The sequence below is a fragment of the Temnothorax longispinosus genome, chromosome 1, assembly GCF_030848805.1.
Source record: "Temnothorax longispinosus isolate EJ_2023e chromosome 1, Tlon_JGU_v1, whole genome shotgun sequence".
Taxonomy (NCBI): Eukaryota; Metazoa; Arthropoda; class Insecta; order Hymenoptera; family Formicidae; genus Temnothorax; species Temnothorax longispinosus.
In genome coordinates, this window is record NC_092358.1 from 4517180 (window position 1) to 4534949 (window position 17770).

Here is a 17770-nt window from a genome sequence, read left to right on the forward strand (position 1 = left end):
AAGTGGCTGAACTTGCACGATTCATCTTTTCTCTTTTTCTCTCCAACGTGAAAAGAAAAAGAGAAAAGATGAACCCGTGCACAAGAAGTTCAGCTAAAAGGAACAGGACTTCTGCTACCATTTGCACTACTGCGCATACGCGGAATTTGTCCGTCCTATTGTGGCTATTGTCCGAAATACTCCGAGAGATCGTTGAAGACGTTGAAGCTGGTTATAAAACGTGAAACTCATTTGCCGGAGAAGCTGGTATGCTATTTCTATAATAATTACACAAGATTTTATAACTATACTACAATTCGACAAACGCGATAACAAAATATTTGATCGAGATTCTCATTTGCAATCAGTACATGTCCGTAAAAGAATGTAGGTCACGTAAACGATGTAACGCAATTGAAAAGTTAGGTTATGTTTCTGCATGTCTATATATAACGGGCATAAAATAGTGTAACACATTTTAAAACGTATAAAGCATTGTTGATGGATGAATTTATTTATTTATTACCGTAATATCACCGTGTAAGATATGTCATAAATAAAAACTGTTAGCAAAGTATATAGATACGTTACATTATTGATAGTTTATTAATAATCTTTCTCAACAGTGATATTAAATCTTTTTCTTTTCTTTTTTTTTTTTAAGATTCTGTTTCGTTAGAGCCGAAGATGCCGAAGTCAAAAGAATATCTGTCTGACAGCGATGACAGCAGTAGTGAGGAGGTACTATTTTTAAACATTTATATTAATTTCTGTAACATCTTTTTATGTTCGTATTGTTTCCCATTTGCAGGAAGTAAAGTCGAAAAAGAAGCAAAAGAGGGAAAGGGAAGAAGATGAAGAAAAAGAGGCGAAGAAAGAGAAGAAGCCGGCGAAGAAGCCGAAAACAGATGACGAAGATAGTATTTGGGACTTGGGTAACAATCGTCAAGTAAATGTGAGGAATTTCAAAGGCAAATATTACGTCGATATTCGGGAGATGTATTATGACAAGGATGGCGATTTAAAACCTGGGAAAAAAGGTAACATTTTTTTTGCAAAGACAACGAACGTTACAGTTGATAATTTTATAATCAATTTAAAAACCCAGGTATAAACAGATTTTTAAATATTTTAATATTTTTGTGATTTTTATAGGAATATGCTTAACAATGCAACAATGGCGAAAGTTAATGGATGTTGTGGAGGAGGTGGATAAAGTGGCCAAGTCAAAGAGTTAGAATTGTAATTCTAACGAATTCTAATTTAAAAAATGTTTCTTTTACGTTCATGATGCTTCCAACGTTACGTTTTTGAAAGTGTGTAACTGTCGTATATTTTTTTTAAAGTCCGAGATTTCTAAGTATTTCTGTGAAACTAGAGATTACATAAAATGTTAAAGTGTGTTATTTGGGAAGTGTATCTCTAAGAAAACTACACTTATTGCTGATTTGTAATGGACAAATAAAATACTTTATTTGCTATTTTTTCAAAGAAAATAAATGGTAAGATCCTGGAAACTAGTAACATCGTATCTGGTTTATATGTTATAAAATTTTGTGAGTTTTTCCAAATCATATAAATTGTAGTCGATCGTGTACCGTAACACTTTATATTTCTTGTGTAGTACTATGAAAAATATCACATACGTTGTACGACAAAGATATAATAGCTCTCAGATATTTGTCAGAAAATCATTTTCTTTAAATTATTGTAATCATAATGTTGTATCAACTAAATAAAATTCAATTGATATTGTGAAGGGATACAGTTTACAACTTTTGTTCTCATATACCAATATTAATATTCTCTCTACTATTATATAAACTTCTCTTCTCTTCTCTATTATATAAACATACATATATACATGTTTATATTGTCTATCACACGTTCATACAATTAAAAATTTAAAACATTTGTCTTTAAATTAAAAGAAAATATTTACGTACAACATAAAGTTAATATAAAAAAAAAAAATAATAATTTAATCGACTACAAAAATGCTAATCATATATAAAAGACTTTAAAATCGCAAAGAGAGTATATAAATGTTAAATAATTTAGATTGTCAGTAACAAAATACTCTAATACTTTACTTCTAATACTATATATAATTATATAAAAATAGAAAAGATACTATTTACGTTTTTTTATACATATGTACAAAAGAGAGCATTATTCAGGCCCATGAACCGTAGACAAGAATTTATTCAGGTCTACTTCATCTAAGTTACTAAGTAATATTTGCGGATCAGTCGTGCATTTCTTCTCAACCTTAAAAGAGAAAAACAATTATATAAGTATTATAGCCTATAGGCAACGTAAGTATTTGTATGAATTTTTTAATTACCGGCTTCGTTTCTCTTGCTTCTGACAGTTTTCTCTTCCGGCTTTTGGTAGTAGTATCTGTAACTAAAGCATCTTTCATTTAACATTCTCTAACTTCTGCAATAAAAAGCAATTAAGCTTATTTTATTAAATAAATATTTTATAAAATATCTTTACAATCTTACCTTTTTCCTGATGCTTATCCGGTTTTTGCTTTTTCCTTGCATCAGATTGCGTATTGTTATTAGTTTTGTTTGCCGCAGCAGTTTTAATAATCGTCTTATTTGTTTTAGCTCTTGATGGTTCATCTATAGGAGACGACGTAGCCAAGGGTTTCGTGGTATCGTCTTTTAAATTAAGAACGTCTTTATCTGCTTGGAAGTTAGGTGTCTCGCAAACTTTTTCATTCTTCGTGCGTGATTTTTTACTCGCCGTCCGTTTCTTAGGCGGGCGATTAAATATTTCCTCCAACTCGGTAGCTTTCATTATCTTGATGCACTCAACGGGGTTCGAATTCGAGAAATCGGCATGATTGATTTTAATCTGTAACTCATGTGCGCTATATCTCCTTCTTCTCTTTTTCATCGGTACGCTGTCGTCATACACAAAGTGATACTCGGCTTTTATACCATTATGAACATCGACCATTTGATGCGATTCACCATCACCGTCGCTTTCAAGTTCGCTCTGCTCTTTATGTTGCTTTTCAGTTTGATTTTTACCATTGTTCGATTGCTCCTTTTTGGACGCAGGCACCAATTGCAAACACTGAAGAACGGTCGATAATTCCTGTTTGGGATTTTCAACATTAGCGTTCTCCTTCTTGTCTGAAGCTTCATCAGCATTTTGAGTTTCCGCGTCAGCGATTTTCTTGGTTTTGTCATCTTTCGCACTTACAGTCGAAGATGTTTTGTGATCGTTCTCCTCGTCACTAAATAAGTCGCGCTTCACTTGATCTACCTTGAATCTTAATATTTTATTATCAGATTTATCAATATTATTTGGAAATTGTCTCAGTTTACTTGCTTTATCTTCCGTTTGATCATTCTTTACCTTATCCGGAGCTAATGTTTCTTGTACGACGATATATTTCCCTGAATTTCTCTCTTTCTTTAAAATCTTTTTTTGTACAGTAGTATTGTTGAATGTCTCCCCCGTTCCTTCTTTGTCGACGCTCTTAACATTGCAGTTTTTCTCCGTATTTTCCTTGGAATCTGGCATGTCTTTTAAATGATCTTGATCTTTTGATAAGGAATTACGCGGTTGCGTGGATTCACTCATACAATTTTCAATTACATTATTTTCACAAACGTTACTTTCGTGCAATTGTTTTGTCGTATAATCATCGAGCGGTTTGTTACTATTATTCCCGTAATTTGTTAAGCTAGGATTTGTACTTTTCGATGCGGCAACTCGGTTTGTCGTTTCTTCCTCGTTATCGTTGCATTTGTTCACGAGATTCTGTTTTTGCGATTCGTATTTTCTTCGCGTACTTTTCCTCGAGGTTTCCTGTCGATTGTCCTGCGGCTCTGTATTCTTATTAACATCCCTGGCATATCTTGCCGGCGGACGTATAATTCGCTTTCCTCTACCAAACTTCTTCAGAGTGTCGGCAGTTTTGCCAGTTAAAATGCATTTACGCTTCGTCCCGCTAGGAAGATTCAATTTGGAATTATCTCTGATCTTAGCCATGATACGTTGTCGTTTTTCTTCTAGTAGCTGCCTGTGCTGCATCAACTTGTCGTGCATAAGCGTGCTTTGCTCGCGCTCGGGTTCATTTTGAATCGGTTTCGGAGGCTGGATGAATTTCACTGATCCTGGTCGAATACATTGTATATCTATTATCTTTGGCTGTGCCCGCGATTTGTTGATTTGTATTTTACCGCTGCTCTTGGACGACTTGTTCGATCTTGATAAATTTTCGTCTTCCGTCATAATCGCCGATATCCTTGTCGTCAAATTAATCGTTTCTACTCCGCTTTTTGAGCTGCTGGGCGTTTCCGAAATATCGGCTTCATTTAATAGAGTCTCATCTTTAACGGGGGTTTCCTTCAACGTATCCTTTAACTGATCGTCAGTTTTCGTGATCGCGAACACTTTCTTCGGCGAAGATTCCGCTTCAATCGCGCTATCTGATTTTTTACATGCGTCGCTTGGTATAGCCGCTACATCATGTGTATCTTTCGGTGCGTTAATGCTTTTTTCCGCGAAATCGCTACTGATGTCCGTGCTCATTTTACTTGAGGCTTTATCGCATTTCCCGTTCGGCGAACACGTATTCGTCGATGTATTCGAACTGCTGGACGTAGATGATGATGAAGAGGACGATGACGACGACGATGACGATGACGAAGAGCTACTTGCCACAGAGTCATTGTGAGAATCATTGACATAATTGGCATCGATTATTGTTTCTCGATGCTCACCTACGCCTTTAATTTCGTTCACCTGTATCAGATCCACGTGGTGGTCTATTACAATCGAAGCGTTGAGTTCTGCCACGATTCCTGAATCTTTGGACGCAATTTTAAACTCCCTGATAGCCTCTTCCCTCGGCAAGTTCTCCTTGATCACTTCGAACTCCGTTATCTCTAGTTTGGAGGAAGTACACGTCTGATTACCAGAAATAAGACTATTGTGCGTCGAATGTAATTTTATGTGCGACGAAGATAGAATGGGTGACTCTTGCGTACTGCTGTCTTTAGGCTTAGATACCTTCAAATCAGAATCTTGAGCTTGCTCGGAGGTGGGTTTGTAGTACGGGGAATTGTACTCGCCTCTTTTTAGAATATCTCTAGTCGTCTCCTCTTTCGGTGTCAGAGCTACGCCCGGAGTTATCGGGAATTCCGGGGTGGTGATGAAACTACGTATTTTAGTGGAGTCCTCGCTGACCTTGATAAACGGTGTAATTAGATTGCTACTGGGACTTAGTACTCTCGGTGTCGGCGGAGGACCGGATATGTTGTCGAATTTTCTAGGTGTCTCCAAGCTTATCATATCGGGCAAAATGTGTTGCGTGCTGTCCACGGATATAATTCTCGAGACTTCTGACATTTGCGCGATTTCCATGTTTTTTACTTTCCCGTTATCAGACTTCCGACTTAAGTTAGTCGCTATCGTCGTTAATTGCACGTACTTTTTTACAGGTTTCGTTTCAACTGCTACCGCACCGCTGGTGGGTGCGCTTGTACTGTTCGTTTTTGCCGACGTCTCACAAGTATTGGTCGATTCCGAAATTTTGTCAGATTTGTTTGTACTGGAACTTACAGGATTAACAGTAGCTTCCGTTATATTTTCTTTCTCATTATTTTGCGATTCTGTTATTATGTTTTCTTGGGAATTCTCTTCCGATCCATTGGTGTTTTCCGCATTATGCTTAAGCTTCCTGTTCACTTTCAGTTTACCGCAACTCTTTCTCTCGTTGCTCTTCGATCGTGAATTGTATTTAGTCTTTTTACATATCACGTCATTCCTATCTTTAATAGAATTTCTTCTCCTCTTTACTGGTTCCTTAATCTCCGGCTTGTCTTTCTCGTCTCCCTTATTCGATTCTATATTCCTGCGTAAATCGGCATCCCAATTTCCCGCAAGAGGCTTAGATGGCTTGTGTTGAATGATTCTATCCTCGGAGGAGGAACAAGACGCGCTGGTACTACCATGTGGAGATACCTCGCCTATAATGACACCAACGCCGTTATACTTGTCCCAGCCTCCCATGAGTTTCGGCGCGGGGCTTCTAGTAGCTATGGGAATTCTGTAAGACTGATTAACTTTCATCGGACTCTTCTGTTTCTGAGCGGAAGTACTGGAAAGCGACGGTGATCTGAATAATGTAGTCCTACAAACGGATTTCAAACGTTTCGCCGATGTGAATGGTGTGTCCCCCCTCGTTTTCCTAGTGGAACTCGTCGTTCTCGTAGGAGTGCTAAAGTCGAGCGCCCTTACGTGACTGTTTCGTTTACGCGGCGTGGATAAACTTAATCTATGATTTTTGGATCTACTTTTTAACAGGGATTTCGGCGTGCGTTTAGTAATAATATCGACATTCTTAGGTGACCGCGTGCTTTTGTTATTATTTGTCGTAGGGTTCGCCGCGCTTTCCATCACGGGTGCTAAATCAATGTCCGAAAGATTGTGACTTTGGTTGGTTTTGCTACAATTAAACTTTAAATATGGAGAAAGTCCGCTCTCCGACAGGCTGATATTTTCCTCCAAATTGATCATAGGCATGTTGGTGCTATCCAATGATGTTTTAGCGCTAGTTTCATCATTGCCATAAAGCGTTATCGATTCACCTCCGACGATCTTACCATTTTGCACCGGTTCTAACGGACGATTTAATACCTGTTGATCAATAGTGATGATGGGTACTGTCGCGTCAGTTTTGTGTATAGTTTTTAATCGTTTGTTCACGTTACCGTTTTTCCTTGTCGATTGCAATAATCCCACTTGATTCGCAGGATCGTTCGGTTCTTCTACCAAAGACGGCAGTGTTTTGACTGCCGGTACTTTCTGCGCTACATTGACCGCCCGTAGATATAAAGTTTCAGCAGTTCCTTTATTAATGCTATCTGAATCTTTCGGAGCAATCGGAATAAAACGCGAAGTGGAAGTCGATGTAATAGTTGATGAGCGATTTATTAAAAAATTATTCACCTCTTCTTGCGAACACACTATCAACGTTGGCATAGCCATGATTTCGTGTTCTGTTATGGGCTGAATTGTATCGGACTGAACAGAACTGGATTGGTTATTAATGGCCGTTTGATCGCGTTTGGGTTTCGTGGGTCTTGGTCGTTTTACCGTGGACTTTTTAACTTTGGGCTGTATTTGCAGTTGTGTAACATTAGTTTTCTGTACGTTTGTCGCTGTTAAAGGTTTTATAGCATCATTCTTATTTATCAAAGGTATTTGCATTGTTTGCATTTTTTGTTCATTACTATCATCTGTGGTTATTATTTCTTTTGTATCAAGAGTTCTTTTGCCACTGTCAGGCACACTATTAACAATGTTGGCATTTATAATACTCAACACCGCGGCTGCATTTTGATCTTCCAAAGCGATTTGATCTTTCTCTTGATCCCTTGCTTTGTCGACCTCGTCTTCAATTCTGTTATATTGTTGTCTTGAAGAACTACGAAGTCTGTGCTTTAAAGGCACGTCCGCTGTACCGTCCTCCGCGGATACTTTAGTATCTATTACCACTGGCTCTGGTGAACCAACATTGCTCACACTTGCTTCCACTTCCATTTGTTTCTCCTGTGCTCTGAAAGCAATATTTTGAAAATATAGCATATTTAATTTATAACGAAAAATAGTTAGTTCAAAAAATAAAATATATACGCACTCATTAACCGACTTTGGGCTTAGCTTTCCTTCACCATCTTCCTCTGGACTTGTGTCAGTTTCTGTGTGCGGCCCAATGATTTCATCGATAAATTTTTCAAACACAGGATCGGACTCCGTTGCTTCAACAATTGATTTAATAGCATTATTTAATTCAGCCATAATCGAGGTGTTTCCTTCACCGACCATTGACTCATTCAAGTTCTCGTCCTTCAGGGATAGGTCTGTAGGAATGATTGCTTTATTGATATTCTCTGCAATACATTCTTGTAAGTCTGTACGATTCAAAATTTCTTTCGTTAATATCTGGAAATGTATACAAGTAGATATTTTAATGACATAACGCTCAATATCTATATATATATATAATAATAACTGATTTGGAAAGTAAATTATTGTAAATGTTGTGTGAAAAAACAATACGAACATATGAATAGCAGAAAATTAATATCACTTAGATGCTTACACTGAGATTTTCAATAGGCTCGTCATTAGATTCGGACTCTGACTCGGGTATCTCGTAAGGAATAGTTTGGACTTCTGTACTAGAGAAACTTAATAATTCTTCCGTACTTGTGGCTGTAGTATATTGTTTAGGTATTGTATTGATTACGCTTTCTTCCTTTTTTTTATCATCAATATCCATTTCGCAACTTCGTACACTTGAGACATCATCTATACAAAAAAGTTGCCAATAAATTTGCCTACTAATTTATGTAATTAGTTTGACGTTTTTATAATTACCTGAACTTATCCGAATACTATTGTTTCTATTACGCGTGGTAATATCATTTGTACTATTATTTTTATCAGAGTCACATTGTTTGTGAGGCTCCTGCGTGAAATTGTCATCTCTTTTCTCGACTGTATGAGCGGCACATTCTGTCTGCCTTAATAAATCAACATTTCCAGGCAGGCTCTCTAACGGGGTTGTGTCAACATTGTGGCAGCTCGCTGCTATATTTAGGCATCATCAGAGTTTCATCAAGATCTTACATTTTACAAGGTGTTATAAACATTATAAATAAAAAAAATAAAAATAAACGTACGTGGACTCATGATGTCCAATTGTTGTACTAAATTCAACTGGGATTTAATACTGCGTTTAACACGTTCACTATTACTATGGTGTCTTTTACGCATACTACTTGCAGCAATCGGTGAGCCATTTGATGTTTGTGCATTACTCTGTAAAATGTAGAAAAACGTTATATAATTTAATGTTAACCTCTCGTTTGATTATGCATTATGTGTGTATAATAGATATACACACACATACATATTAAATGCAGGAGCTTCCTTTTATTTTTAGAGGGCTTCTCCCAATCTGAAGTTGACCCAACTTTCAGTTATGCTACGTGCGAAAGTTTTCTGCTACATTTTAGAATACTGTGAAGGGCAATTAATCAAGATAATAATAAGTTACCTGTGAAGGTACATTTATATTTACAACAAATCGCTGACCACGTGGCTCCTCTACAAGAAACCTGAGTTGCTCTATCAGATCTCCATTCAGATGCTTTAACTGCTCGCAGTCAGTGGCTTTACTTAATCGTTCTTGAACTGAAAGAGATAACATATGTGGATGTAAGGTCAATATTTATAGAACCAATGTGCAGTCTAAATCTATTCATTTATTACCGTTACTTAAATACATTTACGATAATATGCAAACGACAATATATTATTTACTCATGGTACTGATGGCTGAAAATTTTTCAACAATATCCATCAACGTTAGACCATTGACTCTGGTGCTAAATCGCCTCCCGCAAGAAAGTACAGTACGGCATTCTTGCAAGTGCGGAGACGTCTCTAAAAACAGTTTGGCTGCTTCAGCACACTTCTGATCTTCCAAATAACCTAGAAGCAGAAACTCGGTAATAGGACTACAACAACGCTATCAAATAGGAGCTATACAAAAACCAAAAATATATAAATATCAGTAGATGAAAGAGATCGTTTTCTTTGTTGTGCTTTCTATATCCTTCTGTCCTCTCTCTTCAAAAGTCAGATGTATCAAACACACAGTTAAAATAAGTAAACCCAAAGAAATACATTTGTTAAAAAATCTTGCTTTCTTCATTAAGGAAACTTTATTCACCCAATCATATAATTATGTTACTCTCAAATTCAAGAAATGCTTTGCTAAAAATTTACTTGTGTGCGCGCACACACAAGTGGACGCAAAGAGATAAGAGGCAATGCACCCCTGCGTGAAAGAATTCTATGACATAAAAGGAATATATTCTTTCAGCAAACGTAGTAAACTGCGATCGTAATACATTGCAGGTGAGGAAGCTACGAAGCTCGGCTGCAAAGAGCACCAAGCCTTTTCGAGGGGCAGAGCCCATGCCATGGCGTTTCCGCGGGAAAGGTTAAGTGCGGGTGGGTAATCTTGGCTGTGCAGTTTTGTGCATCTTACCGAGCACCAGTCGAGCGATCTCAGAAGGCAGCAGGGCTTCCATGATTGCGCTTATCACCTCGCGACATCCAAGAAACCTTCATCGATGCACCAGCCGCGTCGCGATCCAAAACAACGCTTCGCTCGGATGCGCTATTGCGTCTCAACCAGTCTCAACACTCTCAACAGTGGCAACAAATGGCAAACTGGGCAAACATTTGTAGTGCATTGCTACCAACGTGTGACCCCTCGCCTCTCTCAAATTCGACTTCGGCGAATTAAAAAAAAAAAGACGAGCGACGCTTCGCTGTTTTCCTTACGGGGCGAAACGAGCCGTTCTGCCGCGACGTTATCGCGATTATCGTTCGCGCGGATCTAATTAATTACGCGTATTTGGGAAATTTCGTTAGACTCGTATCTTCGCTCGTCGCACTTGGCGAGATTCGTTGTGCGCCGTCGAGCACGAGATTAAATGGAAACGCGTAGGGAACGACGGCGTCGTTGCAGCTCGGAGAAATGTTTCTCCGCTTTTCGAACTTATATTTCGCGGCTGCATTCGAATCCTCCACCCACAACATCGCCATTTTTACAATCGGCATCTCGACGGGACCGCGGGACGTCGAAAGACCAACAGCCGCAGGCCGAAATCCGTCTGGCAGCTGGCTGGAAAAGGGAATTGGGGGAAGATCTGTCACGCGTTTTTGCGTTTGCGCCCTCTCAGAAAATGTCGCGGCCGATAAGAAAAACCTGTTCTCTTTAGAGCTGAACGGTTCATCTTTCCCTCTCTTTCTTTTCACGTTGGAAAAAAGAACAGGCCTAACGAGAAAGGAGGTTCAAGGAATTACATTGTTTAGGCCCGTATTCATAATCAATTTTTATATTTAAAAAAAATTATTAACATAATAGAATTAATATAATACTGTAATAATATAAAATGACATTCGTATAATTTTACATTATATGCACATTATTTTATATATATTCTTATAATTATATATATATTCTTGGATATTAATATATATGTATTTATCCTTATATATATATTTTTTATTCGATTCTTATTGTTCTTTATAGCTCAACTGTTTTTACTTTCCTCTTTCTCTCTCTTTCTAACATCTAATTTGTTTCATTGCAGATAATGCAGGTGATGTTCGGAATTTCGGACCAGCCGGTTCACATACTACGTGGTTCGCGCAGTTTGTGACAAGTCTACATACATGCCGAAATGTATATCAGAGAATAACCTAAAAAAACAATTCTCTGTCAAGTGTTCTTGACGTGGCAAATCTCTTTTCCAACGTTTATTTAAAGGCACATCACCACAAATCCGGCGCTCTTTTCTGTACTGATTGCAACTGCGCTTCCGAATTGTGCTGTCATATCTGATATCCGCTTTGATATCTGTTATTGGAGTATTTGGTTACCACATTTGGGCTTGTTAAATGTAAATAAAGGGCTTCTGCTTCCACAGTCAAGTGACGGTACGATTTTCTGTAATTATGTGACCGATAGTGAAGGAATTATTGACAATATGCATATATTGGCAAAACATTTGATTGATGTATTCTGATGTCCTTTTTTTATTCTGCTTTGCATAATTAAAAGTAATTTATATGAAGTCGTCATAAATGAGTTGGATAAATGTGAATTAGAGTTATATTAAATATAAGCTGTAAATACAGAATAAATGCATATATTGGTAAAACATTTGATTGATGTATTCTGATGTCATTTTTCTGCTTTGCATAATTAAAAGTAATTTATATGAAGAGTGTCATAAATGAGTTGGATAAATGTGAATTAGAGTTATATTAAATATAAGCTGTAAATACAGAATAAATGCATATATTGGTAAAACATTTGATTGATGTATTCTGATGTCATTTTTCTGCTTTGCATAATTAAAAGTAATTTATATGAAGAGTGTCATAAATGAGTTGGATAAATGTGAATTAGAGTTATATTAAATATAAGCTGTAAATACAGAATATATAGAATAGAATTGTAATAGAAAAGAAAATAATGATTTATTAAGCTAGGATTGATTGATAAGCCACCAAAGACAAGTGGCTGTAACTGCAAATGTTTTATATGTCCCGTAGGTACTTGAAAAGATGGGCTGGGTGTTGGAGGTAGCTAAGATGTTTCTCTACATATCGTTTCCCGTTGGAATATTTCACTATGTTAATCAGCCAGCCTACTTTGACAATGTGGTGATAAAAGCGAAAGAGGAGTACTTCCCGCCCGAGAGTAGAAAGATGAACGAGCAAATGGAAAACTTCATTCGCGATTTCAATGCTGACGTTGAAAAGAAACGTCTGGACGCCTTGGAGAGCGGAAACAAGCAGTGAAGAAAATCTATTGTAATGTTTCCGACTGTGATACCGGTAGTGGAATTTATCATTTTTTTTGTAAATACGAGGATATCGAGGTATCTTTGGCACAGTCAGTAGTTAGAAATAAAAATATTGATAAAGATTGCTTTCTCAATCCTGATATCTTTCTATTGATGAGCTTTGAATTGGTAGGAAAATTAGTCTTCGAGCTCATTTTTCTTTTTTATTTCTTTAGTATTTTATTTTACGAAATTTATTATTTCTTTTGTAAGGTATCTTTACTGTAACATGCTTTTTTATTTTAAGATTATGTTTTTTAATTGTATTATGTAAGAGATTTTTTTTATTATCCAAGAATGAATGTAATTGAGCAGAATATATTTTTATACCATGAAAAGTGTAGTCGCTTTTATGTTTTTTTTTCTGTTTTTGAGAAAATAACTATAGTACATGTCTTTGAAATTCTTTATAACGAATGTGTGTGTTTTACCACCAACAAGTAAATTTACGGTTCTTGTTACGACGTTTTAGGAGGACACGAGTAAGTCTAGGTGGCGTTTAACGCACACGGAGCAGAGAAAATAACGGCATGATGCCTTCCTCCAGTTCCTCCCTGCGACGAGGGTCACTATATGGCTAGTAACATCTGTGTAATTAACCCGCATGTCACTTCCAATGAGCGGAACGCTCCACTAATGTAAACAAAATGGTTTAAAACCATTTGAGGGTCCGACGAAAACACGCCCGTCGCCGTCCCACCAGGGTGCCGTTCATCCGTCATCATGTGGAAGTGCCACAAATGCGGGAAACCCGTTTACTTCGGTGAGTTGTCGCAATTTGCGACTCGCCGAGGCGGCGCCGTGCCTCGCTCCGACAAGTATCACTCTACTCGCGATTTGGAGCGATCGATTTGCCTCGTTACGGGACGTCGGTCGTGGGTGTCGTACAGGACGCTCGGTTACGCCTTTCATTGAATAAAGGGGAAATCGTATTCGTAAGGGAGTCCAAACGGTCGTCTATTGTCACTGCATTTGATTGTTTATAATATTTAAAATCGATATATTTGTAAGTATATTGTAAAAAAGAACAACGTGAAACTTGTGCTATCGTGTAATTTTTTATCTCTCAGAAAAGGAATTTAAATTTGGACATATGATTCGAACAAATATATCAACTTTTCAGCTGAACGCAAACAGTCTCTGGGATATGACTGGCATCCGGAATGCTTACGGTGCGAGGAATGTGGGAAGCGATTGAATCCTGGGCAACATGCAGAGGTAATGCAAACCGATTGTTGTCCTTTTATGAATTGTGGATCACACGATAGATAATTCGTAATGCATGTTCTGTTACTATGCTGAAATCAGCATAAAGGCGTGCCTTATTGCCACGTTCCTTGTTATGGAGCTCTATTTGGACCTCAACTATTCGGCCATGGCACAAGAGTGGAATCACATACAAGCTTTGGAAAAAAAGAAAGTCGACCATCTTTGCCCAGGTAGATATACGCACATAAATTTTTTTAATAATTTCATGGAAAATAAATTTGATTAAGATAGTATTTAATTTTGTAACTTTGTGTTTATTGCTTTAATACAGATCTAAGTAGAAAAATCTAATAATCTATGTTTAAAATAAATTTGTCTAATTGCATACAAAGATAAATGTTTTGTCATTCAGATAATTAACTATTTAAACAATTTTCTAAAGAAGAATGTCTTTTTAGATCGCATTTAGAATCCAAACTGAAAGTTTTTAATCAGTATTACGAAGGCAAAAGTGGAGGAATTCGAAGTCGTGAGGTAAAAAAGGCTTCTTGAAATATTTGGATTAAGTTCTTATAAAGAAATATTTATATAAACAAATAACGATCTGAAACAGGTTAACGGAAGATTGATACTAGAAGGGGCGTTGAGAATTTATTGGGGAGTCCGTGGTGTGATTCATCTGAAGGAAGATGACGATCAGCGCACAGTAGTTACTGCACGAAACAGAAATTCGTGCAGGCACAGTGTTTCTGAGGTTTGTCATTCTTATTTGCTTTAGAGTTTGATACACGTAATAATGATGTACCTATTTATTACTTTTTAATTGTGCTAGGACGTCGAGGACGAAGATAAGGTAGATGAGCTGTCTAAGAGCACGTCAGACAGCAACACGGAGAACAATGCGAAGTCTGTTCCAACATCGCCCGATCATTTGAAAAGCCTCACTCTGCCCATGAAACTGGAAGTCAAGAATATGGAATGGGATGAGCTAGACGAGCTCCTACAGGTTTTATTTTTAATATTTATGTTTAGTTTATGAAACAGATATAAACTGGGAGGTATGCCCGTAGGTTGAACGAAAGGTCGAGGATGGTAACAAATTGTATCAGACGATGCCTGAGAATCTTCCGTCAATAAGTTCGCAATCTAGCGCGGATACGCCACCGCTCTCGTCTCAGTCGAGTCTCGATCGATCGGACTCCCGCGAGAACTCGGAAACGAGCAGTCCCAATCACCAGACTACTAGCCGAGACAACGATAGTAGTCTAAATAGCACGCCAACGCACAGCATAGGTAGTTCTTCCAGTACAGACACCCCTGTCTGTAATTTAGGAGCTTCTAATCGAAACGGTACGCTTCGAAGAGTAGAGTACTTCGACAATTTGGAGAAGAGTACCGGCAGTAAATCGATTAGCACCGACGACAGCTGGATCGAAAAGGGTCTGAATCGATCATTGTCCGGTCCTGACTGCCTTCAGAGACACAGAACCGATAGCGATACGGATTCGGTGAATTCTTTGCAATTCAGAGAAGACGACAATATGACTATGTCTACAGACAGCGGATTAGAGGTATTGCATCGCGAACATTTATTCCATCGGTTCTGTATCTTTGAGTGCACGTATCAATCTATTCTGGTTGTAGCTGGATGGTGTCGTTTTGCGTCGCAAGCAAGGCTCCACTGCGATCAGACGACGTCCGGGCGGTAGACGACAATCGCGCAGTCGATTACGACGTCGTTGCTCGATCAACGGCCACTTTTACAATCGAGAGACCAGTTTCTTCACACCGCCTCACGGTTCGCAGATGTCCGTTTGGGTGACGAGTCTAGTGAACACGCAGGAAGTTATCAATCTTATGCTCGACAAGTATAAAGTCGATGCTAAGTCCGATAACTTTGCATTATTTGTAGTTCGCGACAATGGTGGTAAGAAAATTGTAATTCTTTAAGGAAATTGAAATTTAGATTTATACGCGATTATATGTTCCTCCATTATATGCAATTTGTATTGTTTTCAAGAACAAAGAAGATTGAAGGATGATGAGTATCCTTTGGAAGTCCGAGTAGTCTTGGGTCCGCATGAGAACGTTGCACGGCTGTTTCTGGTCGATAAGTTGTCCACGCCTGAGATCAGCTCCGATGTCGCGCAGTTTCTCAATCTATCTCTAGCAGAATGCCATGGCATATTACAACGTTATCACTACGAAGAGGAACGTCAAATTCTCCTCTTAAAAGAGAAGTGAGTACATAAAAACAACATGTGTCAATAAGAATCGCAATATTATATAAATTTGATGTTTCAGATACAAAGAGATGCGAAAAAGAATAAAGCAAAGAATGGAGGAGCTAAAAGTTCGGTTATAGGTAGAATGATGAATGAATGTCCGCGCATGGATATCCACGCAATTATTTTTATAAGCGCTTAAAACAATTTCTTTATAAAAAGAAATATTCATGTGGCAGGAATTTATAACTCATACTATACCGAATAAGTATGTATTGCAGTAGCATGACACAATTCACATGAAGCATTTTTGAAATATCGCACAATATGTGCCTGCATTTCAGTTTTATTTGTAGCTTAACACTTCGTTATTACGTCCTCTTTCGTTTTGAATTTCTGTTGCATTTATCTATAATCGTTACGTATGGAAATGCTATTAATTAGAGTATACTTTAATATGGACAAGGAGATCGAATCTCCGGTGATTTCATATCAAATTTTCGCGTTTATCAGAGGTAACATTATGTGATAGAACGTAATATGTGAAATATATTATTCTTATATCTTGTTATACAATTTTTTGAGTAATTAAAATTAACGGAAAATATAGGAATATTTTCAATTTATTTTGTATTGTAGGCAAGGCGATTAAGGATTCAAACAATATTGATATAAATTGCTATTGCTGCAATAGTTATTGCTTAAAAAGTTAATATTTAATTAATTTGATAAGCAATTACTATTAATTGCTTATAAAACAAACTAATTATATTGATGAAGAATCGAGAAAAGTTATATTCGATGTTTCTCTGCATGATTGTTATTTATAATCACGTGAAATTCTACTGTCACGATGGATGGAACATTGTGTTTTATCGCAATTTTTCAGCATTCCAACATCTTGATGAAGTGATAAAACATAATAAAAGCGTATTTTTCTATCGGTTTTTAAAGGAGAAAACGAGAAGTCACTTTTCGAATAGATGTCGATAATAACTGTTAAGAATTTAAAGTCTTCTATCCTTTGCATGTCAACGTGGCCCAGGTATAAGTGGATACAAATATTACGTATTCAACCGTACCCGATTGCTTGTCAGATATACTCTGATATCGCAATCCGACTATTGTTACACGAAACAAATTGCAGGGCGCAAAACAAAATGCAGCACGCAGCAATTAATCGTCAGAATATTGTAACCGCGCCGCGAATCTATGGAATCGCCGTTTCAAGCTAGTCATGTTTCACGCTTAGTCACTGATATCGATTGCATCCATCCTATTTTCACCTAAAGGCCAAAAGCGACATATACTGAGCCACGTTTACGTACATTACAAAATACATTGTATATGCTCTTGATCTGCCAGTTTAGAATAATAAATAACGAGTACGTCATGAGATGCGTAATGAAGATATATATATACATATATATAAAATTTAGTATATCTATATAGATAGAATTGTATTAAAGGATTATATAACCTCCTAGATTGTAGACGACTTTTATTAGCAGTAAAAAATGTAATCCTTATTATATATCAATTAACAGATCGCATTATTGTGACGCTAGAGTAAGTTCATCGATTCGCGCCGATTAACCGTTTTCTACTGCTGATAGATGAGTATAAATATATACACAGGTGTATATATTTTTTCCGATTATATGTCGATTAGCCAGATAAAAATACTCCAAAATATAACCATGACGTATTGAGTGTGTTTTGCATTAGAACGGAACAAACTATGAAACTGAAAGTAAATATCTGAATATAAAACATTATATAAAAAGAAACCCGATTGGATCGATATGGATTTTATGTAAACGTCGTTGACAGAATAATAAAGTGATATGGTTGCTTCTTTTATATTGTACATCTTCATTTTCTCGA

The 17770-nt window shown here is 37.2% G+C and overlaps 4 protein-coding genes across 8 annotated transcripts; 3 read left to right on the plus strand and 1 right to left on the minus strand.

The window, feature by feature from the left end:
• Positions 1–67: 67 nt before the first annotated feature.
• Positions 68–1742, plus strand: Ssb-c31a (single stranded-binding protein c31A). The gene is made up of 4 exons (XM_071783639.1): positions 68–246; positions 644–720; positions 791–1019; positions 1135–1742. The coding sequence occupies exons 2-4, from the start codon at positions 667–669 to the stop codon at positions 1215–1217; spliced, it is 366 nt and encodes a 121-aa protein (XP_071639740.1). The 5' UTR covers positions 68–246; positions 644–666; the 3' UTR covers positions 1218–1742.
• On the minus strand, positions 1427–10864 carry LOC139816006 (uncharacterized). Of its 5 annotated transcripts, none has more exons than XM_071783310.1 (10): positions 10076–10864; positions 9343–9513; positions 9101–9213; positions 8700–8838; positions 8395–8607; positions 8117–8325; positions 7652–7956; positions 2490–7570; positions 2327–2388; positions 1427–2250 (listed from the first exon to the last, which is right to left on the minus strand). In XM_071783310.1, the coding sequence occupies exons 1-10, from the start codon at positions 10116–10118 to the stop codon at positions 2152–2154; spliced, it is 6435 nt and encodes a 2144-aa protein (XP_071639411.1). In that variant the 5' UTR covers positions 10119–10864; the 3' UTR covers positions 1427–2151. The 5 variants fall into 5 exon arrangements, with proteins under 5 accessions (XP_071639411.1, XP_071639404.1, XP_071639396.1 ...); XM_071783303.1 differs by having other exon boundaries at positions 8395–8604; positions 9077–9213; XM_071783295.1 differs by having other exon boundaries at positions 9077–9213.
• A 296-nt stretch (positions 10865–11160) lies between these two features.
• On the plus strand, positions 11161–12540 carry LOC139816253 (protein PET100 homolog, mitochondrial-like). Its single transcript, XM_071783665.1, has 2 exons — positions 11161–11535; positions 12157–12540. The coding sequence occupies exon 2, from the start codon at positions 12169–12171 to the stop codon at positions 12403–12405; it is 237 nt and encodes a 78-aa protein (XP_071639766.1). The 5' UTR covers positions 11161–11535; positions 12157–12168; the 3' UTR covers positions 12406–12540.
• A 318-nt stretch (positions 12541–12858) lies between these two features.
• On the plus strand, positions 12859–17746 carry Rassf (Ras association family member). The gene is made up of 10 exons (XM_071783474.1): positions 12859–13212; positions 13573–13667; positions 13758–13888; positions 14117–14192; positions 14272–14412; positions 14491–14664; positions 14729–15229; positions 15303–15585; positions 15679–15898; positions 15963–17746. Exons 1-10 carry the CDS (start codon positions 13173–13175, stop codon positions 16021–16023), a joined length of 1722 nt encoding a protein of 573 aa, XP_071639575.1. The 5' UTR covers positions 12859–13172; the 3' UTR covers positions 16024–17746.
• Positions 17747–17770: the final 24 nt, after the last annotated feature.

Bases quoted from the DNA above. Each gene is read 5' to 3' on its own strand.
- Ssb-c31a (XM_071783639.1), top strand. From the start codon at position 667: ATGCCGAAGTCAAAAGAATATCTGTCTGACAGCGATGACAGCAGTAGT. The intron at 721-790 runs GTACTATTTTTA...TCCCATTTGCAG, and splicing joins ATGACAGCAGTAGTGAGGAG to GAAGTAAAGTCGAAAAAGAA. The intron at 1,020-1,134 runs GTAACATTTTTT...TGATTTTTATAG, and splicing joins TTTAAAACCTGGGAAAAAAG to GAATATGCTTAACAATGCAA.
- LOC139816006 (XM_071783295.1), bottom strand. From the start codon at position 10,118: ATGGAAGCCCTGCTGCCTTCTGAGATCGCTCGACTGGTGCTCG. The intron at 9,514-10,075 runs GTAAGATGCACA...TTCTGCTTCTAG, and splicing joins GATCGCTCGACTGGTGCTCG to GTTATTTGGAAGATCAGAAG. The intron at 8,608-8,699 runs GTACGTTTATTT...GCCTAAATATAG, and splicing joins ATTGGACATCATGAGTCCAC to CAGCGAGCTGCCACAATGTT.
- LOC139816253 (XM_071783665.1), top strand. From the start codon at position 12,169: ATGGGCTGGGTGTTGGAGGTAGCTAAGATGTTTCTCTACATATCGTTT.
- Rassf (XM_071783474.1), top strand. From the start codon at position 13,173: ATGTGGAAGTGCCACAAATGCGGGAAACCCGTTTACTTCG. The intron at 14,665-14,728 runs GTTTTATTTTTA...GTATGCCCGTAG, and splicing joins AGCTAGACGAGCTCCTACAG to GTTGAACGAAAGGTCGAGGA. The intron at 15,899-15,962 runs GTGAGTACATAA...TTGATGTTTCAG, and splicing joins ATTCTCCTCTTAAAAGAGAA to ATACAAAGAGATGCGAAAAA.